Source organism: Euleptes europaea, chromosome 1 (assembly GCF_029931775.1).
Source record: "Euleptes europaea isolate rEulEur1 chromosome 1, rEulEur1.hap1, whole genome shotgun sequence".
NCBI classification, from domain to species: Eukaryota; Metazoa; Chordata; class Lepidosauria; order Squamata; family Sphaerodactylidae; genus Euleptes; species Euleptes europaea.
In genome coordinates, this window is record NC_079312.1 from 159,020,706 (window position 1) to 159,046,034 (window position 25,329).

Sequence of the window (25,329 nt, forward strand, 5' to 3'; positions counted from 1 at the left end):
CATTCTCGCTCCTCCTTCCGGCACAGTGGTGGGTTTGGTTGAGGTAGTTTGTTTGTGTGTGAGAGAGTAGGGGGGCTGGGAAGGGGGGGAGCAAGAGTCGCCTCAGGTACCTGGCGGGGAAGGGGGTGGCCCTGTGTGGCAATGGCTGATCTGCTGGAGGGTGTGTCTTCGCGGCGTGGGGGGAGGGGACCGGCAGTTGCCTGGTTACCCGGGTGGTGGGGTGAGAAAAGCTGGGGCCCCCCCTGGCTGGGGAAGGGAGTGGGTGGGCTTAGTGGGTCTCGTCTTGTGGCTCCAGGGGCGGGCGGGCTGTCGGAGTGGATTGGGTAGGTGGTCTGGAGGACGGAGGCCTGGGGGGATGAGTTGGGTGGGGCTGGCCTGACCCCCTTGTCTAGGAGAGGTGTGTGTTCAGGCAGCTGAACGTGACTGCCGAGGAGGTGTGGAGGAGCCACGGAAGGTGGGCAAGCGAAAGCAGGGTGGAGGTTGGAAGGCCATCCCTGGTACTGGGACAGCTCGAGGATGAGATTGTGCGTGCGCTGCTTTGCCACGAATTGGGTTAGTGGGGGATGTGGTTTGGGTCAGCAGGGACTATGTTTCAGCAGGGTGGGGTTCGTCCCTGGTGTGCTTACTAATTGTGTGTATTCCACGTTTCGAGGTAGGGGGCCGCGGAGTTATTAAGGCTGGCTTCCCAGAGAAAATGAGGGTGTTGTGGAGCCTGGGGTATTATGGGCTGTGGTTGGGACACCGTCTGACAGGTATTTAGGTTGATGGCCTCTGTGTCAGTAAGCCTCTAGTAAGTTTGATGTTGTGGTTACCTTTCGGGTTAATGTTTGGGTAGCCTTGCTGTGTGCTCCTGAATCTAAAGGCTTGGGTATATCAGCCCCTGCAGAACAGATTGTGTGCTTCCAGAATCTCTTGTCTTTAGTTGTGAAATCTTGGCTTAGTGACAGTGTGGTAGAAAATCGTATAAAACACCTCTTGTACAGTATGCACCACAGTGTACTTGTACAGTGAAGTTGCAACTACCCTGGTTTCTGATAGTCATAAAATGGACCTGTTGAAACAGTTGTCCTTGGCTCTTGCCTGTTGAAAGGGTAGTTAAGCACTCATGCCTTGCTATAAATGCTGAAGCTTCTATTTTTTCCTTAGGCTAACCAGTTGATCAAGGCCTCTTTTTAAAGTTTGGTTTTTGTTCCTTTTATTGGAAAGCCACCAATTGTGTAATTAGCATCCATAAGGAGTCCTGTATTTTGTTTTGTTTTTGGTTGGGCATGTGTGATTCTTCCACTAATCCTTGCAACTGTCCCTGTTTTGGAGATGCACATGTTAGAAAGTCATAAATATTTCCCTGCTTTAAGGGTTTTATAATCTGCTGGTTTTATAATCTGATTGTGTTAAAATGCATTGGTGCAGGGTAAGCTTCCCAGAGAAGCAAAGTGAAGGAAATTTGGGACTCCTCAGTGACACTGCAGGGGAAACATAAACACCGATAGTAGGTTGAAAATTCTTAATTTGTCATATACTCTAAGAAATTGTTTCTAAAAATAAAGGCGTAATAGGGATGTGAAATTTTCATGCCTCCATCATATAACAAAACTAAAACTGGCTATGTGTACCGAGCTAGGTAAAAGAATGGCTGCTTCCAAGTGTACATGGTTATAGAGTTCAAAATGCTTTGTAACAAGTGTGTTGTCCCGATTCTCTTAGTATTTCTCCCTGTGAAGTTGTATTCTTGTGAAATCACTAGTGAGACTTAGAAGACAAGAGAGGATATGAATCATGGAAATCATGTTGCAGAGGGTTATGAGGTCATTCAGTGTAGGCTTGTCATAGACTCTTTAGACCAGCTGGAAATATGCCAGTTGATAAGCCTTCTATTGTTGATGGTAGATTGTCTTTCCTGATCTTCAAGAGGAAATTACCTTTTCTAAATTGCTAAGGTTTGAAAAATACACTCAAAGTCAATATAAAAACAGTTTGCAGTCAGCAACCATTAACAAAGGTACTGGGGATAATTTTTAATTTTAAAAGGCCTTTTATCTGTCTCTAGAAAAGCCCTCTAGGGAAGAAACCATCCACACTGTGTACGTGTGTGCACGTGTGCTGGGGGATTCTATAGAGCCCTGCAGCCATTGAGAAAATCTTTATGCAGGTTCCCACTGTTCAGACTTTACTGACTGGTGGTTCCCTCAATAAAGACTCCTTGGCTGACCTTTGACAATGAGTTTGGACAGATTTGTAATGTGTGTATATATCTATATATATAAAACATAACTCTCACTGAATGGCTAATTATATATGATGTCTTTTTGAGTCTTGTAGTCTACCTTATTCTGGATGCTCTGAGCATAACAGTATACTTATTTTTAACATATTTTGTTAACCCAGGTCACCTATCCAAAACAAAGGAAGTTTGTGTTGCTTCAGATGTATGCCCAGACTTGAGATTTGAATTTCATTCTTCCATAAATATGGAATGGATACTTAAGTGTACTTGTTATTAATTCAAGCACAGTGCACAGACTGTAAAATGAGTATTCTCTCTTGGGGGTTGCATTGGGTACAGGGTACAAGGTAATCTGTCATGTAGGGCTTAAACCATTTAAAGGTTTGTCATAACTGGGCTTTAAGAAGTCACTGTGGACTCTGGAGCACTAGCAAAATAGTCAGTCCCTTATAATCAAAAGTTGAAGTTCTACTGTGAAGAGTTTATTATGCTAGTCAGAGCTTCACGTTAAAAAGGATCCGATAAATAGCTACCAGTCCAAATGGGGGAAAGGATTTTTTATGCTAGCAGGCTGAAATTTGATGGTAGATGAAAAAGCAGGCACATTTTGTTTACCTCAAAGTCAAAGCTATGTGTTGAACACATGAAGCTGCCCTATACTGAATCAGACTCTTGGTCCATCAAAGTCAGTATTGTCTAGTCAGACTGGCAGAGGCTCTCCAGGGTCTCAGGCAGAGGTCTTTCACATCACCTAGTCCCTTTAACTGCAGATGGCAGGGATTGAACCTGGGACTTTCTGTATGCCAAGCAGATGCTCTACCACTGAGCCACAGCCCCTCCCTGTCTGTGATAGGGTTGGAGGAAGAACTATAATCATCCTCTTGAGCCCTACCTCAAGTACTGATTCCTACCTTAAATCATGTCTATTTGATAGACAGAGGGGCAGTAAAGTCTTTTTTTTAAGCTTACGTATATGTGTTGCTTATTGTATGTGTATGCCATCAAGGTGCATATGCCCAGTAGCTTTCAGTCTTGCATACCCCATTTTGCTGGAACCTCGGTCATAAGGCACTAGGCCTGTGCATGTTACTCTACATGCCTTTATATTATGTCTAGTTATGTAAGCAGGCAGGCTTGTAGTCTTGGGCAGGTGAAGCTGAGCTGTGCCCTGTGATACGGAATGCAAGTACAACCTCTCAGCACACAGTGGGACAAAATATATCTAAGGCAGACATGAGAAGAGTCCTTCATCTCTGATAAACAGTGTCCTCTTTGCTTAAAAAAAGTGAAATGTCTACCTGTGAAGATGATAGGCCAGCAAACAACAACATGAGGGGAGAGCTTAGGGTTGTACTTGGCCAAATACACTGGGAAAAATCCCAGTAGCTCTTCCAGTACTAGCTCTGCCAGCTGTGTGGGTATGAGAGACAGTGCAGGCATATGACATGCCTGTCACTTTCTCCAAGCAGAACTGCCATTGCCTCAGGGGCTCACCTTGGTTGCTTTGGCAGAAAACCAGCCTTGCACGCTAAGTAAAATGGTTTGGTGTGGGCAGTGCTTTGATATAAATTTAGTGGCAGTATGGTCTGCAGTCCTTGTGTGTTGAAATCACCCCTTAAAGTTAATACCTGGAAAGTCTCATCACAAATATCAGTGGTTTATTGGACGACTAAATGTGTAACTGTTGAGGGTATGGACTATTCTCACACAGTTTAATATTGGTGAGGAAGCTTTGCAGTAGAGTTACTTGTTACTGTGTCTGACATAAGGATTTCCTGAATGCTATCATATCTGAATCTTAAACAACATATTGTTGATATGGTAGGCTCTAAAGCTCAAACGTATGGTTATTCAGTTAACTGTCTCCTACCATCATTTTGTTAACCGTTGAAATACTAAAGACTCTCAAGGCGAACGGCCAAAAGATTAAACTGAGTTGTGTGCCCATGGGGGGGGGGGGAGAGAAATCCAGGATGAATATATCTTCTTTACTTTTTCAGTTGCTAATGCATGTGTTCTCTGTGCCTGATGCAAAGTCCCTGCTAAACTGAACTTCCCAGCTTGCTCCGCCAGTAATTAAAGACTTTCTTTTCAAGTCTAGAACAATAGGATGGGGGTAAACTTGTAATCTCACATCTCCTAGGCTTGTCCTTGAATTGGTGAAGGCAAACCCTATTCAAATAAGGCTATTTGTATCTGTTATGGTCAACAATTTGTGTGCTTGGCCAAAAAAATAAAGAGGGTAAAGACTTCTGACCAAAGGCTGCTTGTTACAGGCCTTGGGAATGTCAGATATTTGGAAGTGGAGCTCCAGAAGATTCCAGCAAGTAGAAGCTAGCTGCGGTGGTAGCTATTTGTTGCATTTTGGGTTTGATTAGAGATATGAGGGCTTAGGAAAAAATCAAACTTTTTTCAGTTGGAATCGTTTAAAATTTGAGGCGGACAGCAGCAAATTACTGTGAAATACTTGCTCCTTTGGAATGAGTAAAATGCATTTAAAGGAAAGATATTACTTGTTCAAAATATTTAGTATAAAGATTGTTTGAGTAAAACCTACATACTTAGGTAATTCTTCTCTTTGTACTTCATATTTTCAAGGTTATGTGACTAATTTTGTCCGCAATAAATTTGTTGTAATATGTATGTGGGAATAAACACTGAACTCTTCATTAGTGTATTTCAGTGTTAAACTTTATAACTTGATGTCGAAATTAGTGCTGTCCAAATAATGTGCTTCCTTTTGTTTACTACAAAATTTGTGTTTTCTGTTTTCAACTCTTTTCCCACTTCTTCAGTTGGCAAACACTAAGATGTATGTGCTATGAGAGCATAGGGAGCAATACTTTGTAGCTTTCTTCCTTTGGTATTGAGTAGATTCACAATTGTTTGTAGTAAAGTAAGGCATTTATATCTATACATTTTGTAAATATTACAGTTTATATGCTAAGTTATAAATGATGACATTTATATTAAAGCAGTAAAAAAACCTTGGGTTTGATAAGAAAGCATTTCCATTCTCGGGCTGATGAGGAGGGCATCTTGGAACTTGGGTGATTCCTACAAGTTGCTCAGAGAAGCAGGACAAATTTCTTCACTTGCTGTTTCTCAGGCGGGTATCACTTGAGCTCAGTTTGCTTCCTGAGGGGAGAGCAGCAAAAGTTGCTCTCTGCAACAATGGTTTTTCCTTAGGTTTAGCAACACCTCTTTTTCCTAGCTTAAGTCATATCTATCCATCTAAAACCTTCAATTCTCAACTATGGTTCTTTTTGCTTCTCTTGTTAACCCTTTCTCCAACTACGTTCCTCTCTCACCTTTCCCCTTCCCACCCCTCTCTTATGGCAAACTGGGAGGAGCCACTGGAGATGGTTTTCTTTTGGAGGAAGACCCGGAGAGGGTGAGGAAGAGAGAGGGTGAGCGGTTGCAGCCTTGCTGCCAAAATGCAAGCTGCCATTAGCGCCAGAGAAAAAAGGCGCAAAAAAGGTTCCCGCTCTTACAAGGGCCCCAATGGCTGCCAGTTCAGCCCACAGCAGCAACAATAGCATGCATAGCTCCCAGGACAAGATCCCTCTGGGCCAAGCAGGTGAATTGGAGAAGACATTGAGGGGTAATGTACCACCACCACCCCTGTTGAGGTTACAGGGGGGTTTCTTCAAGGTCCAGGGGAGTTTATGGATTTCGTCAGAAAGGCCTCAGGGAGGAACTGCAGACCATCAAACAGTCTTCTCCCCCTCCCTCATCTAGGGGATCACAGGGCTCCCTCCCAAGCTCCCCTAGGCATGCCACCAAAACCGATGATGGATCAGAGGATGGTCCTTCTACTTCCCAAGGAGAATATTCTAGACCATGACCCATTAAAGCAGCCAGAAAAACTGTATTTCCCAGGTGCCTGCCGCCTGCCTTTGCCATCCTGTGGGCCACAACCCACCATCCTATATTTCAGACAATGAGAAGAGGCGTTTTCTCATTCAAGAAAAACAGACTAGACTTCTTAATGGCGAAGACTACCAATCCCTGCTGGCCAAAACTATTTTGGCCATAGACCTCTCTGAAGAGCCTGACTCAGGAGAGAAAATAAAACAAAGGGAAGAAAATGTCTAGGTCTGCCATCAGTTATAACATCAGGAAATCTATTTCCCAAGCCTACAAGGCCAGTAATATCCCAATATTCCCAAACCTACAAGGTCAGTATCCACCAGCATCACTGCACAATTGGAGTGCAGCTACCGGTATGTCCATTGCTTTGGAGTGCCAAGCTTCAGTAGGAGAAATTCGCAGGGCGGCTACATGGTGCTCCATTTCTAGATTCATTAGGTGATACAAGATAAATTCATTTTCCTCAGCTGATGCAGCCTTCAGCCGAAGAGTCCTTTAGAGCGTGGTGGAAGATTATTCCTGCACAGATGTATGGGACACAGCTTTTGGAAGTCCCAAGTTCCAAGATGCCCTTCTCCTCAGAGCGAGAACGAACCTTGGATTACTTACCGTGAAGATTCCTTCTGCTTGGAGGTAGGCGGGCATCTTGCCCACCCAAACTAGACAAAAATAGAACTAGCCATCTGACATGCTGGTTTCACATGTACAAAAATACAAGGACGTACATCAGAGGATTCAATAAGAGCCAAACTAGTGTCCTTCAACAAAATAAATAAATAAATAACCAAGCATATAACAGATGAATACAAGAGACATAGGAAGAGCCACAGATCAAGATAAATACAGGGAAAAGGAAAACAATCCCAAATTCTCCCTCACCTCCTCTCGTTCAACTGTTCTAAAAAATTATATGTTGCTATAGTTCTTTCCCCCCCCCCCACATTCTCAGAGTTAACACAGTTAACATCATATACGGTTGGCTGTTCAGTGGTGGCTTTGACAGAGTTGAATTGGTGTATTGATACTTGTAACTTCTATAGCGTTCCTCTGCTACAAAAGATACTAATTAGGTCACTCGTTGCATTTGGTTAATCAGCACTACTTGGATGTCATCACCTGTCATGATCTGTCCCCGTAAATACCTGAATCATTTCAAATAGCCTTCATTCCAAGGGTTTTCCTTTTTGTAACTACATTACTAGTTACATACCACCTGTTGTTATTGTATCCCTGCTGCTTTCAGTTAGTCTCCATGATTCTTTGCCCCTACTTAAAGCTGTGGGAGGCATGGGTGGTGTCTCAGAAATGTCTCTTTTTCCTCAGTGAGATTAGTTGGTAAAGTTGTCTGCTGAGTAATATACAGTTCATAGGAGTGCCTCAGTGGGGCAAGAGCATCTGTTTTTAATTTTGTATTCAGTCCTACATGAAGCTGAAGGGAAGGCTGGTTATGTGCAGAGGAAGCGTTGGGAGACTTTGGGGTGTATCACAAAGAAGCAAGCACAGACTATGTGGATTGACTAAACTATGCTTTTGAAATGAGTTTAACTGTATACACTTCCTGTATAAGTAGAGTGGTATGCAACTTGGCATAGCAGATCACTGCAGATACTATATAACAAGAGCTCAGCAGAGATACCTTCCTTGAGCATCTGTATATCCAGTTCTGAACCTGACCCTAGAGTGTAGATCAAAAAATCTGCCCAGTGGGGCCTGGGATGGGCGGGGAGGGGGATGTATTTGAAAATGAAAAAAGTTGTGCAGTTTTTAAAAACCCAAATAAAAGAAAAATGATGTATATGCATTGCAACTTTTTTTAAAAAGCTGAACAAAGTCATGGTCCGGAATATTGGATTCCCTAGCAACTTCATGTCCTGACCTGGCTGGCCCAGGCTAGTCTGATCTCAGAAGCTAAGCAGAGCTGTCCTGGCTAGTACCTAGATGGGAGATGACCAAGGAATACCACCTCTGTTAGTCTCTTGCCTTGAAAACCCTACTTGGGTCACACCTTATACACCCAGCAACCTCATACAACCAAGCACTTTTTTTAAAAAGGAGCATCTGAGGGGAGGGGGAGAAAACAGCAACAGGAGGGTGGCAGGACCATCGGAGGTGGTGGTGGGAAGAGACGTGGAGGATTAGGAGGTGGCGCAGAAAGGAAATAAGGACCAATGGGGATGTGAGTTCCTCATGTGTCCTTTGTTTATTGTATCTCCGTAGGGTAGGTATAATACTGGATAACATAGAGTACAAACTTGCATGTGGAAGTACTTTGTATACCTTATCTGTAAATAAACAATATAACTTTCTGTCATAAAGTACTAACATACTCTGGCCTACTTATAGATCAAAGAGAATTTACTTACTGCCAGAAAATACGAATCTCTTCTGAATTGAGAAGGTATTCAGAGGACCAGTATTTAACAAAGTTAGATTTGGGTTTCAGGTAGGCCATTGCAGAGGCTTTCGTTGGCCAAGATAAATGAGCTTCTTAAATTTGGCATTAGTTCTGTAATGGTGGTTAGACTTGGTAGAACAGGAAAAGATAATATAAAGCCATCCCTCCTAGATGTATTTTTTGAAGTAACAGGTCAGATTGTATAGATCAAGTTATTGTACTCGTTGTAAGGCAAAGCTTATTTTGATAGCCCAGTCCCCTTATATATTATAAAGAATCCCTATTGTGTTCAATAAGGCTTACCTTTTAATAAACGTAGAATTGCAGTTTGATTTGAATTATCTTTATAAAAAACTGCTTTGTTCATTTTGCTTGAGTATCTTTTTATCATATCACCTCTTCTAGCTAAGTATGACGGTTACAACTGTCATTAGTCATAACAGATGTTAACTATTAGGAAAAATAATTCTGTACCAAATTTAAAGTATGCAAAGGGAATTGTATCCAGATTCTGCCTTTTGAAGACCTCTTATTGTATTGCTTCTAGATCATGTTTACAAAGTGCTGTTAAATAGGTTAAAGACAAGCAGAGAAAAGAAGCACCAGTTATCATAAGCATGTCAAGTCTTTTGTTTGATAGACTTAGTGGCATGCATGTGTTTGATGCATGTAACATCCAGGTGCTGAAAGAAGCTGACACTTCTTTGGATAACAGCATATTTGGTGTTGAACACACACAGAACAATTGTACTTCTGTAATTGACACTGTTAACCTCATAGTAAGCCAACACATTAGTCTGTGATTAATTTTTTTTTTAAACTCTGCTGGGTGAATTTATTTTTATCATTGATAGCTCATTCTTATATTTAAACACATTTTCTTGTTTGTTCTTTACATCTAATGAGATTGTCTGTCTGACTATAACTTTAGACTGTTCTGACTGTTTTAGTCCAACAGCCAATGCACTTCATAATGAAGTCACTGCTAAATGTTTTTGATTAGATGGCATAGGAGAATGATCTTTGACTTCTTCTCCAGAACAGGAGATTTTCCTAAAAAAGGGAAATCTTAGGATGTGAATCTGTTTTGCTAGGATCCCCATTGAGCAGTTTGTCACAAAGAATTAGTGCCAGAAAATGTGCATTGCTAGAGTTATTGCAAAATATTTTTGGGCAACAATGTAACTTAAGATGAAAAACGTCTGGAGCAGAGGTTCCCAAACTGTGCTGCAAGGACCACTTGGTGCTCCACGAAACATCTCCTAGTGCTCCATGAAGAGATTGAAAAGAAAAAGACTACTGTCATTCAGTTTAGTATATAGGTGCTAGGTGAAAATTAGTGCTCTGTGACGAATTTCTCTCCTGAAAAGTGCTCCATGACTCAAAAAGTTTGGGAAACTCTGGTCTGGAGTAACTGAAGGCAGTCCACAAAATTAATTGGGCATTAGTTTGGTCTTGTTAGGTTTTGTTGTTTTTGTCTTTTCCTCTGGGTCTAGTGAAAGTCTATTATCCAATTAGCCTGGATAGGTGAATTTCCAGGCTCAGTTTTAAAACTGTTGGGGGTTGTGTGTGTTAGATTCATAGAACGTGTCAATGCCTTGTGGCTTTGAAGATTAATAAAATAGGAAGAAGAATCTTCATCTGCAACCTCAGGCATTCTGGAGGTGGTTGCTTTAATGGATGGCTGTTGTGAATTATAGTAATCGTTGGATGATCATGCACTTTAGAAGTACTCCTGGTGTCCTAAGAAAAGAGCAAAACTATTACTCTTCATGATCCTTGGTCTTGTGAGATTATGCGTCAAACTACAGAGACTAAAGGTTTTGCATCAGCTGTTTCTCTGGGGTCATACTCAATATTCATGAGGTTCATTTTACACAAAAAGGTGCATTTTACATGATGACAACAGATTGGCACTTTTCTAGAAAAAAAATGTTCTCTAAAATTGTGGCCTGTGCCCCTCATGGCAAAGGGAGAGGTCATGTTGGCTGCTGCGCTGCGGATTGTCCCCTCTAAAGCTGTAGAATCCGTACAGGGATCCCCTTTTGTTGGCAAAGCAGTTGGCAAGAGAAGGAGATGGATTGTGCCGGGGACAGGTTCCCTTGAAGCCTCACTTGTACCCCAGAAATATCACCAAAAAATGGGAAGAATAAATGTGGAAGGGGATCCCCTGTTTCAACTCAGCCCTTGCTTCCAGTCAGCCCTCGCTTCCAAAAGAAGAACAATATCATAGTATTATGTGAGGATTCTCTGGATTCTTATAATTTGTGCAACATGGATTAATGCCAGTGCATGTGGTTTGGTGTAAAGCTGTCATATGTTCCCTTGTAGATTACGGTAATCGAAAAAAATCTGTCTACTTTTAGAAAGTAAGCTTGTTGTAGATTCAAGTCCTGAGCGGTCCTTTGAGTGGGAAATCTTGTCAGAATGCAGGTAATAAATATGTGTGTTTGTATTGGCATGTAAAAACTGCTGGAGATACCTGAAAATTATGGTTGCATTTCAGAAAAATTGTTGTGAGCAGGCTACAATCTCTGCCTGAAACTAAGTGCACAGTGTCGCTTCAGCAAGCTTCTCTGAATAGGCTGGTGCCAGCTGTTTAGGCCTGTTTTCTAGAAATGCATAGGGCTCTCCCCAGGAAACTTGGACAGGATGCTTGCAAGGTCATTGCTCAACTGCTCTCTTCAGAAAGCTCTTAGAAAAGGAAGGAAGCATTTTCCTAGTTTAGCAGACTCCGCTAAAGAGAACCTGACTGTTAAGTATATGCCTTGCTACCCAGTAAAACTGGGAATACAAATTAAAAACTGTGTTCTGCACTTAGCATATGCTGTAGAGTGCTTTGGAGAGCTTGCTTTTTCACCATGCAGATTTCAGTGTTTATTTGCTTTGTTTATGCATCACCTTTCTCTCGTCTGGGGAACCCAAAGCAGCTTACATAGTTCTTCTCTTATTCGTTTTATCTTCACAGCAACCTTGTGAAGGTAGGATAGGCTGAGAGTATATGACTGTTCCACAGTCACCTGGCATGCTTCCGTGGCAGAGGGGGGAATCACCAGTGGGTCTCCCAGATTCTCATCCAACGTTCTAAGCACTATACCATGCTTTAGCATGCAGCTATTCTGTATTCGACATGTAGAACACCTGTGTGAATTCTAGGTAGTGCTTCTGGCCAGGATTTGGGTTTAGCTATATATATATAAATAGGTGGGGAAGATGAATCTGACAATAAACCTGGTACCTATTTGACTTTGATACAAAACCCTAGAGTACCTTTGGCAATTGGGCTTGTCATTCATTCAGCCAAGATCACTCCAGTGTAAGGATGCTTCAAGCAGAATCTGACAATGGTTGAAGATTCTAGAGAGAGTCAAACTAACACACACAATCCCATCCTGCTAATCTGAAAGGTTCTCCAAATCAAAATTGCACCCCAAATCAAAATTGTACCCCACATAGAAAATCTTATGCTTGGCACAGCTAGTCCAAACCTTTCTCTGACATGCAAATGTTTCACAAGAGTTACCCTTGTCTTCAATAGTAGAAAAGGGCAAGAGTCCAGTAGCACCTTAAAGACTAACAAAAATATTTTCTGGTAGGGTATGCGCTTTCGTGAGCCACTTCTGAAGAAGTGAGCTGTGGCTCACGAAAGCTCATACCCTACCAGAAAATATTTTTGTTAGTCTTTAAGGTGCTACGGGACTCTTGCCCTTTTCTACTACTGCAGACAGACTAACACGGCTGTGTGTGTGTTATGTGTGTTAAGTGCCGTCAAGTCGCTTCCGACTCATGGCGACCCTATGAATGAAAGTCCTCCAAAATGTCCTATCTTTGACAGCCTTGCTCAGATCTTGCAAATTGAAGGCTGTGGCTTCCTTTATTGAGTCAATCCATCTCTTGTTGGGTCTTCCTCTTTTCCTGCTGCCCTCAACTTTTCCTATCATGACGGTCTTTTCCAGTGACTCTTGTCATCTCATGACGTGACCAAAATACGACAGCCTCAGTTTAGTCAACCCTATGTTTAGAAAACCCTATGATAACACGGCTACCCACTGTGAAATTACCTTGTCTTCAACTTTAGGAAAGGTTCTTGGATTCATAGTGTGGAAACTGAAACCATTACTAATTTCTTGTTATGATTTAAAAAGCCAGAAGTCTGGGTAATGTTTCTAGACGTCACCTGGTGGGCTGGCCCATTTGACACAGATCCTACTCTTTTGCTTCATACATGTGTTGTATCCAATGTGACCAATGACTAAATTCCCAAGAAACTGGGTTTAAAATTGGGATTAGCCTTTTCATCTCTCTGGGTAACTTTGTGCTATTTTTTTGGAGCTGCCACTTGTGAATGCTTTAGTGCCATTCATCATGTGGCCTCATACCGAAGAGTTGTCTCCAAAGCATACAGCTGAGAAGCAAAAGGTAGATGGAAGTACTTGCCACATGACTTTCTTGTGTAATGCAAATGTGTGAATGTATATTTGCTATCACACTTGTCCAGTGGTCTTTGGTTTGGGGTGGGCTAGCATTTTGATCAGTCTTCTCAAAAGAATGACATCTCCCATCAATGCCTTTCTGCATCTGCACAAGTTGTAATGTGGTCATTTTGGTCCACTTGTTGATAGTCAGTAGAATAGACTGTTTTTCCTAGGCTTCAGGTGCACTTTCATTATGAAATAAAGCATTATGTGACCCATTACAGTCCTGCTTCCTCTTATTTGTGAACCAAGAATACAAGCAAAATGAGGCAGCAAAAAAAAAAGTGGCTGAGCATGTGGGTTCATATGTTGCTTTGTTTATGACCATGTTTTCTGGGAAAGCAAATATTGTGTGTGTGGCTGGGTATGGGTCACAGCTTGCACCAAGTTAGGAAACAAGTATGCCTGGGGAGAAAGACAATCATGATGCCACTGAGAAAGTTCTTGGTCACATTTTCTGGGTGTTTGAGATCTTGAAATCATCTTGTGTACGATGTTGCTTCTAGTAGAGTGATTCATCTGTAAAGCAGGCATCTGTTGTAAAGAGAATTCACCTGGTGAAAAGGAAGCATAGAGAAGAGCATTCTGATCTTTGTGACTTTTCGGCTACGAGCTACATGGATGCCTCCTAGTGTAGCTGAGATGTTATGCTCTGTCCTAGTGTGCAACTCTGGATGAGGTCAGGGATGTTGCCTGTTCAGTCTTCTTACCACATGATAAGCATTTCGGTCCAGGAGTCACTTGCCACATCCTTAGGAATGTGAGCAAGAAAGGCATCCAGAGGAATTGCTGATTCATTGTTCACACAGCTCCACTGCACGTGGAGGAGATTTTACCCAAAGGGAACTTTGATGGACCACCTTTCTTTGGGCTAGATTTCCAAGGAACCAGCAGGTTCTCTTGGATTTGACGTTTCCAGTTTTCAAATGGGTTCTGTAAGTAAAATGCAGGAGGTCTCAGGAAACTTTTTCTCCTGCTGAGTATAGTGTGTGGATCATGTGGTCTCTGGGCATCAAGCTTTTATTATGCTGCTTTTATTTTGCTGCTTTTATTATACTGCTTTTATTATGATCTAAATGCTCTCCTTCCTTGTTGGACTCTCACTTGGCATCTGTTAGAATAGTGTCTCCATTTCTCACACGTCCCCTTATTGCAGGGCTGGTCCCCTGTTTCGTAGATGGAGGTAAAGGAGAGGATCCTACCACTAGCCTACTACTTCATTGAGTTTGAAGTCTTCCTCCAAGATTCAACCTTGGCCTCAGAATCAGTGGTATGGATCCAGTCATCCCGCAAGGAGTCCTGTTCCATTGGTGGATGATTGGATCTGTGTTACTGAGACCAAGGTTGGGGCTGGCTGGCTTTCCCATTATTTAGGTTTTATTGAAATTGAAGTAGTGTTCAGTATTGCTGAATCTCGTTAATGTGTTTACATTAGGTTTCTATCAAAGCTTTCACAGTATCTCTCTGTCTAGTATGTTGACCACTGCTTTCCTCTTATGTTCCAGAAGGAGCCACTTAACTGTTGTTGGAGGAGGTTGTCAACCTGTTCTAAACCAAACATCCTTCTGCTCACAACATCTGGTCAGCGGTTGGTAGGTTTTTGCATCGGCTGGGGCACAGGCTGCTCTTGGAATCCAGGCCATGACCAGCAGAGGAGCTGCCAGGCCAAATGGTCAATCACAAGCCAGCAAGATCTGTCAGTTCAAGCTAGTACTGCTGGGTGAATCAGCAGTAGGCAAGTCCAGCCTGGTGCTGCGTTTCGTCAAGGGTCAATTCCACGAGTACCAGGAGAGCACCATAGGTGGTGAGTGTTCAGGCGTTTCTTCTCCAAGGAAAAAGAATCTGTGGCCCAAACTTTAGAGAAGTACAGCTAGAGCCCAGTGAATCTATTTCTACCTCCACCAGGCATGGTTATTCACTTTGAAACATAGTACTCAATTGTCACCTTTACTCAGAACCATAGACGCTGCTGTGCTAGCTTGGCACTTCCACAGTCCCTTGGAAAGTTGCAAACTGCAAGTGGGTAGCTGTACCCCACCAGCTGATCATGCACTCTGAAAGGTAGTAAGCACTGTAGTTGGGGGAGAATGACAACAACAACATAAAGCACCCATAATACAGAATATTAAAGCTGTTGCACCTACAGTATTTGATATCGTTACAACACACCGGCCCATAACCATTTTTTGTAAACCAATATTTTATTAAGCTAATACTTCTTTAAGTTTAAATGATTTTTTAAAAATACAGTTAAAATATAATAAGCATTAGGTTGGATTCAGTCCTTCACAAATGAAGTGAACAGAAAAGATGTCTGCTGGCCCACACACTCTCCCCCCTCCGAGCTGAAAGACCCTTGCAGACAGCATGGGATGCAGTGTGCGGGCTGTGCAACACGGGAGTGGCAGAAATAGCCCCTTCGCATCATTTCTCAAATGGAGAAACGCTCGCACAAGAGTGGGGGAGATTGTTGATTTCCCCCCCCCCCCCCGCCACATCATTCTTGCTGCAGCTCCCCGCACCCTATGCTTTTCTTGAGGCCCTCCAACTTTCCAGAATAGTTTTTTGGCAGACACAGGTGGCACTGGGAAGAGGAAGCTGACAGTGATGCCTCCCACATACTCTCTTTCGTTTGCCAAAGTATTTGAGCCAACCTATTGCAATCTGCTGCCTAGTGTAGTAAATCATTCTGTGGTTTTAATGATGGATTTTAAAATAATATGTTCCTTAAAACAGTACTTGGATTCTTAGCTTTAGCAAAAGCAGTTGGGAAGCATAGAAAATAGAAGTTTTTTTTTTTTTTTAATTCCTGGAGATCTTTGAATCTTTTACCTATGTTCATGGAGAAATGTTGAGCTGTGTATGTGCGTGCACACAGTACATTTGAAAGTTGTTTTTAGAAACCTTTCCTCAGATAATTCTGAGAGAACTCAGTCATTAAGATCTTATCACTATTACGTGACTGTCTTTTATGGGAAGCAAATTTTCCAGTGGGGGTTAGGTAGGGAGGGGCATCAAGTCCAGCCTAAGAGTGGAGGGGGAGATACAATATTTTTGCATACTGGCAGCATTTTATATAGGACATGAGGTCTTGCACATGAGGTCTAAAATTATAGATCTTGGAAGGCTGCATCACATTACTACTTGACGTGTGTTAGGTGACTTGCAAGTGCTGGGCAGAAGTTTCACACTTTGCACATACATGCCTTGCTTCCTCATCTTTTTATCTAATTTCATGCCTAGGCTGTCTGGTGTTTGTTTTAATGGCATCTAATGGCTTTCGTTTGCCATGTAAGTTAAGAGCACACTTGGATTGCCGTCTCTCCGTGGCCATGTAACTAGTTCACCAGAATTTCAGTGACTTGTCATAAACACAGACATCTGAACTTATATGATCTTCCTGCTTTTGTGAGTTCCTAAGCCAGCCCTTTGCCTTCTTGTTTCACAGCGGCTTTCCTCACACAGTCGGTATGCCTAGATGATACAACGGTAAAGTTTGAGATCTGGGACACAGCTGGCCAGGAGAGATATCACAGTTTGGCCCCTATGTACTACCGAGGGGCTCAAGCTGCCATTGTGGTGTACGACATAACCAACCAGGTAAACCTGCACTCTTTGCTAGCTTGTGGGGAGAAGAGCATCCTTAAATCAAAAATTTGGAGATTTGCTTTCTCTTCCAATGTTCTGCAGTCTTACCAGAAGCTTCTCTTGACATTGCCTCCATTTCTTTGAGCGTCCTTTCCCAATTTACGTAGAGGCTGCTGGAGAAAAGAACATCTAAAGATTTAATGGGTAGCTTTTGTTTACAAACCGTGGACACTGTAACACGTGATTACTGAATGTAAGATTCTTGCCTGACAGACGTCTTGCTTTGTCTGTATGAAACCTTTCCTATGCAAGAGTAGTTGACTGTTTTTGGAGACCACAAATTCCGTACTGTGCTTTGAACTAGAGCACACAGTATCTATTTGCTGCACTGTATAAATACAACTGTCCCAAAGAGGTCGAATTAGTTTGGAAATGGCTTTATAAATGTATAACTTACAGCCTGGCTTCTCAGGAAACAAGGTTACAAAGACCTTTTGAGTTCAGTAGGTGCTTTCTTCCATGGTACTAGGTTTAAGATTGTTATCGATTATATGGAGTGGAAAATTGTACTACAACAAACTTTTAAGAGTTTTTATTTTTTTAAATAATATACTGCATAACAGCTCTTGATCCAGTGGCATCCAAAATAGCTTATATAAAAAATAAAATTATCAATTGAAAGTAGTCACTATTTGGAAGAAGGCCCACTTCAAAATATTCACCTGATTGTACTTGATCTGTAAAATGGTCGCCCCTCTAGTATTGCATGTTATTCTGTTTTATCACAGCCTTGTTGAATTGGCCATCTTGGCTCCTGTTGTTTACCTTGTCAAATTATGGATTTTAATAAGTATAATTTTGAATGCATGGCCAGATTTACCTTTTCTTTAACGTTTCCTGTAATGTGTGAGAGGAACCTTTCTTTCTCACTGCCTTTCCGTGGTATGTATACTGATCCATTGTTTATGTGTATTGGTAAGGTGTGAGAGAAGATTGGTAACAGATAAGAAGCATCTATCTATTTTTTTATGGAACATTTGACCTCTGTTCTTCTCAACAGGAAACATTTGCACGAGCAAAGACATGGGTGAAAGAACTCCAGCGGCAAGCTAGTCCCAATATTGTCATAGCCTTAGCGGGAAACAAGGCTGATCTTGCCAACAAGCGCATGGTAGAATATGAAGTAAGTAGAAATCTTCAAGCTTCTCAGCGTCTTTCCAGGGATCCTTCATATTTTGATGACTTTGTTTTCTGCAATTCAATTACCGGAATCCTGCACCCTGGCTTAGTAGTTCTAGCACTCCTAATTCGTTAGAGGAGGCCTGCTTGAATTCCATGATGGACATCACTTTGTGAATGATCTTCATTTTAGTGTTGTGGTCTAAGGCAGGGCTTCTTAAACTTTTTCCACTCGTGACTCCTTTTCGCCAGATAATTTTTTACGCGACCCTGGGTTATATAGGTATATAAAATAGGTATACAAATCAAACATTTATTGATGATAAATCAATTTTTTCGCAACCTCCACATTCAGTTACGCAATCCCATATGGGGTCGTGACCCACAGTTTAAGCCTTGGTCTAAGGGTAGATTTGACCCCAATTGGACTGGCTGTACTGAATCAGACAACTAGTTTATCTGGCCCAGTAGTATGTGCTTAGACAAGCAGCAGTTGTCCATTCTTTACTCAACAGCGTTTACATCTAATTAATCCTCATCTTCAAGTCCAAAAAAATCCAGCAGACAAGAGTATCAAATTTTTATTGATGGCTAAAACCCCAGAAGTCACCGAGCATGTCGCTGAATTTCTTGCAATCGTTAAAAAGAAAGAGGGAGAGAAAATGATGGCATAGGACAAGAATGGTGACCATAGAGATGTTTCAGTGTATTTGTTATTAATGGGTCCAGATGGCTTGAAATATGAGAAGATCTTTTTTAATGTTAGTTATATACTGATCTTAACTGATTATCATTTTATGATGGAACATGATTTTTCCTTTAAGGTGCCTGTACAAATGCATCTGGCAATGTGGTTATTATGCCAATAAAGGTTCATGTATGTGTGTGACAAGCAGCAGCTTTCACCAGGATGGTGGGAGACTTCTATTGAAGATCCTTTTACGGGACTGAGACCTTCTATGGGTGAAAGATGTGCTCTACCATTTAGCTTTGGTTCTCTGAGTTCTGGAGCATAGTTGGGAACCTTCTATGCCAGGATATAATCCTCCTCTGTGAATCCTTAAGATATGTAACGTTAAAAAAAGGAAATTTTTATGATAGTGCTTTAGTAATGCCAGCGTTTTTATCTGTTACTTTAAGAAATCAGCCTTATGAGTTGCGCTTATTGCTAAACCTGAAAGATGGTGTTGGGTTACTACAGTGCTTTTTTGTAAGGGCTCTTTTGAGAAAACTTTTTGACACTTGTGCAGAACTTCCTTAAAACAATGTAAAAATGTGCACACCTTAGCAATATATGTTGTAGTCACCCCTCCTCCGCCAACATCTGTGTGCTCTTATACCATCTTTCAGCTTTCATTGTTTAATGGTCCCTCGGTTTAAATATTCAGCAGTTGCTGCCCTGATGTCTTCAAACAGTTTCCTCACATCCATGGGTTTAAAAGCTTGCTGCTATTAAATCATATTGAATTCTGTGCCATAGTCTAGATTCCACACCACTTAAAAGTAGAAAGAACTGTTTATACATGGTGTAGGGAAAAACAGACATATGACTTTAGTTGTACCTTTGGCACGGGTATCATTTTCACAGTGATAACATAAAAGCTGCATATGGCCATCATTAATGGGAATATAGTTAGTAGGGTGCAGTATTGGTGTAGTCAAATTTTCTAATAACTTAGTTGATGGTACTTGACCTTACATTCTCTAAAAGATGACTTCTACTTTCAATCAGGTCTCAATATGCCAGTATTAACAAATGAGTTTCCTATTTTGTGTGTATATAGAATTGTGAATCTAAAGTAACATACCAAGAGATACTAAAGATTCCAAAACTATATTTGGTATTGCACCCACATGTCTGCTTACTTGTAAAAGATAGTGTGATCCCTCCATCATTATCGTTAATTATTTGTGTCCCAACAACATACTAGATGCTGTACAGGAATAAAATCCTACATTTCCCTGCTTGCAGTCTCAGAATCTTTGAAAGAATTTGCACTGGCTAAGATCAGACTAAAATAATGATAAAGCTAAAGCAGAGCCAATTCAATAGTTAATGTACAAGTACAAAGAGAATTAAATCCAGTATCAGGAAGAAAAAGAAAAAAAGGCATTCCAACTGTGCAGAAAGGAGCCAACTGAATATCTAAAGGGAAAAAATGCATAAGGAGCTGCCAGAGATGAAGAATGGAGATAAGAAATGGCACAAGGGCGTGCAGTTTTAATAAAAGGATTAGTGCTTGAGACAGAAGAGAAGAAAGGAAAGATCATGAGGAGAAATGTATACAAGTGTTACAAGATTGAAATGTGATGAAAGAAAAATTGAGTGAGCAGAAGAACTGACAGATAATCAGTTGAAGTAGAAGCAAAAAGACCAATAAGCCAAATGTTAGAATAGTCAATGAGAGAGTGAGTAAAATTGTCACCACCTGCCAGCATGGGACGCTATCATTGACAACACTTAGATCCTTACTGCCATCTAGTTGGGGTATACAACAGTTCTGTTTGTATTGAAGTATACTCCCACCACCGTACCGTTTTGCTTGCGATTGGCCCCTTCCTACTAAAAGATGATAAACTTCCAAAGGGGTCTAGCATTTTGCACTTGTTATCTCACCATTTCTAAGAATGGAGATTTTCTTCCTATCTTAAATGTCAGAGGAGTCAATGATTGCATCAGACCCAAAAGTTCAGGATGGTAAAATCTTGCTTCCATACTTCCTCTTGTAAAATCTCACATGTATTGATCTCAGAGATGTCACCTTTCACAGCTTCATTCAGCCACAACATTGCAAACTTTCTGTGCCACACTGTGGGAGGTACACACGAGTGTTTCCCTTTTGCCTCTCCATCCCCCAAGGATTTTAGAGGTAGTTGTAGTCAGCTAGTTTTAGAAGTCTATGGTGTTCTTCCAGCTGGTTTATTGTAATACCAGTAAGTTGCTATCAAGTGCTGTGTGTTTATCCCTTTCTCTGCTCCCAGTTTCCTGGGCCTGCTTGAGGTTAGTGGTTGGGTTTGAGCAGGTTACTGTATATCCTGAAGAGTCCTGCGTTATGTGGAACATACATGTTGAAAATCCTGTCTGCCTGCTTTATCAATTCTTCTACTAGTGAACCTGATGGTCCCAACCCTATCAACAGAGCAGTGAAACAGGGCCCCCCACACGTAGGATAGGGATTTCGTACACATGGGATTCCCAAGGTATGCAGAAAAAAATGTTACTTTTTTTTAGCTCAACAAGCACAGGGCATATTCATTTTCCTCCAAAACTTGCGGAGGACATTGAGAGCAATTGAGTGGCAAAGCCTGTGAGGTGGGGGGGAGAGAAATTGGCTTATTTTCCTGACTGTTTATAATGCCCTAGGGGAGATAACTAGTCTGACCAGGGTCTGGAGTTGTGTGCTTCACAGTATTCATCCCCTGGCTCTTGCCCTCCCCCTGTCTTTCCAGGATGGTGTATGCTTTTACAGGGTAGTTACTACCTGGTAGGGAAATGGAGTAGGATTATAGGAAAAACACATCATTACACTGATCCTAATTGTGTGTGCATGTGCTCGTGATTCTTGAAACTGAAGGGACAGAATCCTTAACAGCTTCTGATATCCTGGAAAGCAGAGGCTTGAAACTAGGGTCAGAGAATTCATGCCACCACCCTCGTCCCTGAACAGCACTGGGAGGAGAGGTAGAAAAACCACCCTCCTGCACTGGAAGGTTCAAGTTCAGTACTAATTAGGAGCTTCCTGCTCACCTAGTCCCAAATCTCAGCAGTTTGTGCTATAGGACAATTGTGCAGCTGTACAAATCTGCTGAAGTTCATGGCAAGGTGAACCAGGAGCCTACTCGCCTAGCTCTGGAACTTACCAATCTTGTTTAACTGTGCTATTTGAGGATATCGTTTATCCTCATTATGATTCCTCATAGGCTTCCAGCTTGTTTTGTCTAATGATCCTTGCCTCTGTAAGTATAACTTCTGATTTGTCCCTGATTCTCTTTCAGGAGGCCCAGGCCTATGCAGATGATAACAGTCTGTTGTTTATGGAGACATCAGCCAAGACAGCAATGAATGTTAATGATCTCTTCCTGGCGATAGGTAACTCCAACCAGAATCTCATTTCCCCTCTGCTCTAATCAAGCTAAGTACTATGCGCATTGTACCTCTGCATACTGAGTTCCTTCTTTGCAACACCACTCCCACCTTCTTAATGGGATAGAAGGACTCAGATCTCCATTCCAACTCCTATCTGATGATGGTCGCTTTGACACTTGAAAGCTTATACCCCCAAAATTTTGTTGGTCTCTAAGGTGCTACTAAGAGCCCTGTGGCGCAGAGTGGTAAGCTGCAGTACTGCAGTTCAAGCTCTGCTCACGACCTGAGTTCAATACCAATGGAAGTCAGTTTCAGGTAGCTGGCTCAAGGTTGACTCAGCCTTCCATCCTTCCGAGATCGGTAAAATAAGTACCCAGCTTGCTGGGGGTAAAGGGAAGATGACTGGGGAAGGCAATGGCAAACCACCCCATAAACAGTCTGCCTTGGAAACGATGGGATGTGACATCACCCCATGGGTCAGGAATGACCCGGTGCTTGCACAGGGGACCTTTACCTTTAAGGTGCTACTGGATTCAAATCTAGCTGGGTGGATACTATGTCATTGGAAGGATGGAGGCTCTCAGGGGCCAAATTCAGGAAAAATTAAAAACTCATATCACATAAAGATTTAAGAATAGTACACAATAATCAAATATTGTACTACCAATTCGCCTTCATTAGATCCTTTAAATAAAAAGACTTGTTTAATTTTATTATATCTCCTAAATCAAATAATACCCTTCAAGAATTATTATTTTTTATTTTTTCAAATATACTCAAGGTTGTAAATTGCTGTGTGAACAATCATAAAACTGTTGTCCAACTTTGAGTCCTTGGGGAAGCTAAGGGAATGTGTTCTTCCATCTCTCACCAGTTTGGGTTCTCAGAGCAAGATACCTCCTTATAATTCTAGCTTGGGTGGACACATGAAGAGTCCTGGCTTTGCCCTTTAGCCCATTGAAATTCTGGCTCTGTCTTGCTGTCCAACCGTATGTTGCTTCCAAATTTCCCATCTCCTATTTCCACTTAGCCTAAATGTATCCATGGTAGTTGGGTTCCTTAAGATAATATTTCTTCAAGCAAGCTTGCTATTCCATTATCTGTACATGCAGCCCCTTCATAAGGCACTGGAGTGATGGCAAACTTGGTCAGTGGCCCTTTTTCAGCCACTACTGTGGAAAACACTACCTTGGGACAAAAGCTCATTAATACAAGCACCTTTGGCTGTCTTGTTGGGAATAACCTTTGAAGCATTAAAACTAGGTGGGATTAGGAAGTTTCTTCGTGCCCAAGCACCATCAAAATCGCCACTAAAAGAAATGAAAGAGTTCTATTAGTATGTATAATGATCAAACTCTTCTGGAAGTTACTGCTTTGTGTACGGTTTTGGCCCTCTTTATGTTGCCTGTGGTTCATGCAAGACTTTATGCAATTAGTGGACTCCATTGGTTGTGCTACCAGCTGTGTATTCATTTCTGCATTCCTTCTATGATTCTGGTTTTGGATATTTTAACCTGTCTATATTGTTTTAGAATGTAGCGGTCTATGGCCTTATACAATAAACTTACCAGCTGTATTCATGCAAGGCATACTCAGGGATGGTCGGTATTGCATGCATATGGAACAAAATACCTTGTGTGAACCAATCCTAAATTCTACTACAGAATTTTACCTTTGAGTTTAGCCTCCTTTGTGGGGGTTAAATGAGGATCTGGTAATCCACCCAGGCGCATGCTGAGTCTTTTCTCTCCCTCTTTCTAGCTAAGAAGTTGCCAAAGAGTGAGCCCCAGAGCACAGGTGGTGCCGTTGGTCGGAATCGAGGCGTGGACCTTCACGAGCAGTCCCAGCAGAACAAGAGCCAGTGTTGTAGCAACTAAATGGTGGCGCTCAAAGCAGCCAGCGAGAGATAAGATATAACCTCCATTCCCACCCCACTCCGCCACACCTCACCTCTAATAACAGCATCGGCGCGTTTGGAAGCCGGCCCCCTTCCTTCTCCTGAGAGCTCCGTTTAACTGCACTTCTAATGCTTCAGAAACCACCACCAGACGTCTGTTACCACCACCCCAAGGAAAGTGGAGATAGACCGACCGGGGACTTAACTTCCAAAAAAACTCTTCTTCACTTTGTATTATAGGTGCAAATAGCTACCTACTTACTTGGATTCTCCTACTGTTTTCTCCCAGATAATATTCCTCCTTTTGTCTCTCCTCCCCTATCACCGATAAAATGTGTTCTCGGTCCCATAACCTACTCTCTCCACCTCTACCTCCCTTTCTTTTGTTCAATGCTGTGTGGGAGGGTCAAAGGTGAGGGGTAACTTAATTCTTGTAGTTTCGTTTTTAAGAGCAAGGTTAATGGGTTTCCTCGGGAAATGGTTTTTGAAGAGGTCCCCTCAGAGTTCATTTTTATTTCCTGTGTTCAATGTTCAGAAAAGCTGCAGTGTCCTTAAGTGTCTTTTAATTATCCAGGGCAGCCTTTTGTAGCTGGGCTGGAGAGGGGGCTCATATCTGAACTCTCGCTGTGACATGAATGTGGCCCTAGGACTCAGCGGTGTGAACACGAGAATCGTGTGTTTGAGGATGGAGTATGAAACAGCTTTCCCAAAAAAAACCAATAGCACTTGATCGATGCCTTAGAAGTCCATTGGGCAGGACAGGTGAGGGAGATGAGACTTGTTTCTGGAATGTCCATATTGACCTACGCAGCTAAAGTCCCAAGACAAGAGGCTAGCGTGTGTCTCCTCTCACTGGCATTCAGGTTATTTTCTGCAGCATGCATTTTAGTGATCAAGCATCCCCATGAGGGGTATTCTGTCCTCAAAGCAAGAAAGAGCAGCTAGCTGAAGAAGGGAAGTGCAAACTCTTTAGTTCCCTTGGCCTACAATAGGGGAGGAGCCTATAGGGATTTCTATTATTAGGTTCTACCTGCTCAGCCTTCACCTGATTATAACATACTGCATGCACAGCGGTGTCCATTGATAGAATTTTGTTCTGAGTTGCCAAAAGGAGAAGGATCACTGCATCATTTTGCAGAGCTAGGAAAAGCCTAATGATAGAGACTGGTATGGATTTAACAAAAGGTTTTGGCTAATGAGAGAGGGAGCAGCAAGACAGCATGCTAAATGGGACAAGAGATGCTAGTAGGACCAGTACTGTAATTTTCTGTATCCTTCTCCCAGTGAGCACCCAGCTTGCCTTGTGACTTCCCCCTGCCAAACGTCCTTGTAGAATTTCCTTGTGTACAGAATCCGTCTTACCCTGTGTAGCAGTATTGAGAGGTAGCAGCCTGGATTGGTGGAGCAGTACGGTCCCATCCTGACCCAAAGGGCTGTCTAAACTTGAGAAGACTGTTTCAATTAAACATGCTCATCCCTGTTGCGTTCCTTTTCCCTGTAAATAGCACAGCACAAATTTACATGTGAAAGTTCCAAGGTGGGGCATGGGGTGGAATGAGGTGAGAGATTTTTACTCCCCAGCTGTTAGCTATAACAAAGTAATAGTGTTTA

At 42.0% G+C, this 25,329-nt stretch overlaps 2 protein-coding genes across 2 annotated transcripts in view; one reads left to right on the forward strand and one right to left on the reverse strand.

The window, feature by feature from the left end:
- Positions 1–24,272, forward strand: RAB5B (RAB5B, member RAS oncogene family). Its single transcript, XM_056853749.1, has 6 exons — positions 1–28; positions 14,473–14,771; positions 16,416–16,567; positions 17,616–17,738; positions 21,731–21,824; positions 23,583–24,272. Exons 2-6 carry the CDS (start codon positions 14,609–14,611, stop codon positions 23,696–23,698), a joined length of 648 nt encoding a protein of 215 aa, XP_056709727.1. The 5' UTR covers positions 1–28; positions 14,473–14,608; the 3' UTR covers positions 23,699–24,272.
- The window catches only part of PMEL (premelanosome protein), a 330,809-nt gene that overhangs the window by 45,516 nt on the left and 259,964 nt on the right, over positions 1–25,329 (reverse strand). The window lies entirely within an intron of this gene.

Bases quoted from the DNA above. Each gene is read 5' to 3' on its own strand.
- RAB5B (XM_056853749.1), top strand. From the start codon at position 14,609: ATGACCAGCAGAGGAGCTGCCAGGCCAAATGGTCAATCACAAGCCAGC. The intron at 14,772-16,415 runs GTGAGTGTTCAG...CTTGTTTCACAG, and splicing joins CCAGGAGAGCACCATAGGTG to CGGCTTTCCTCACACAGTCG. The intron at 21,825-23,582 runs GTAACTCCAACC...CCCTCTTTCTAG, and splicing joins TGATCTCTTCCTGGCGATAG to CTAAGAAGTTGCCAAAGAGT.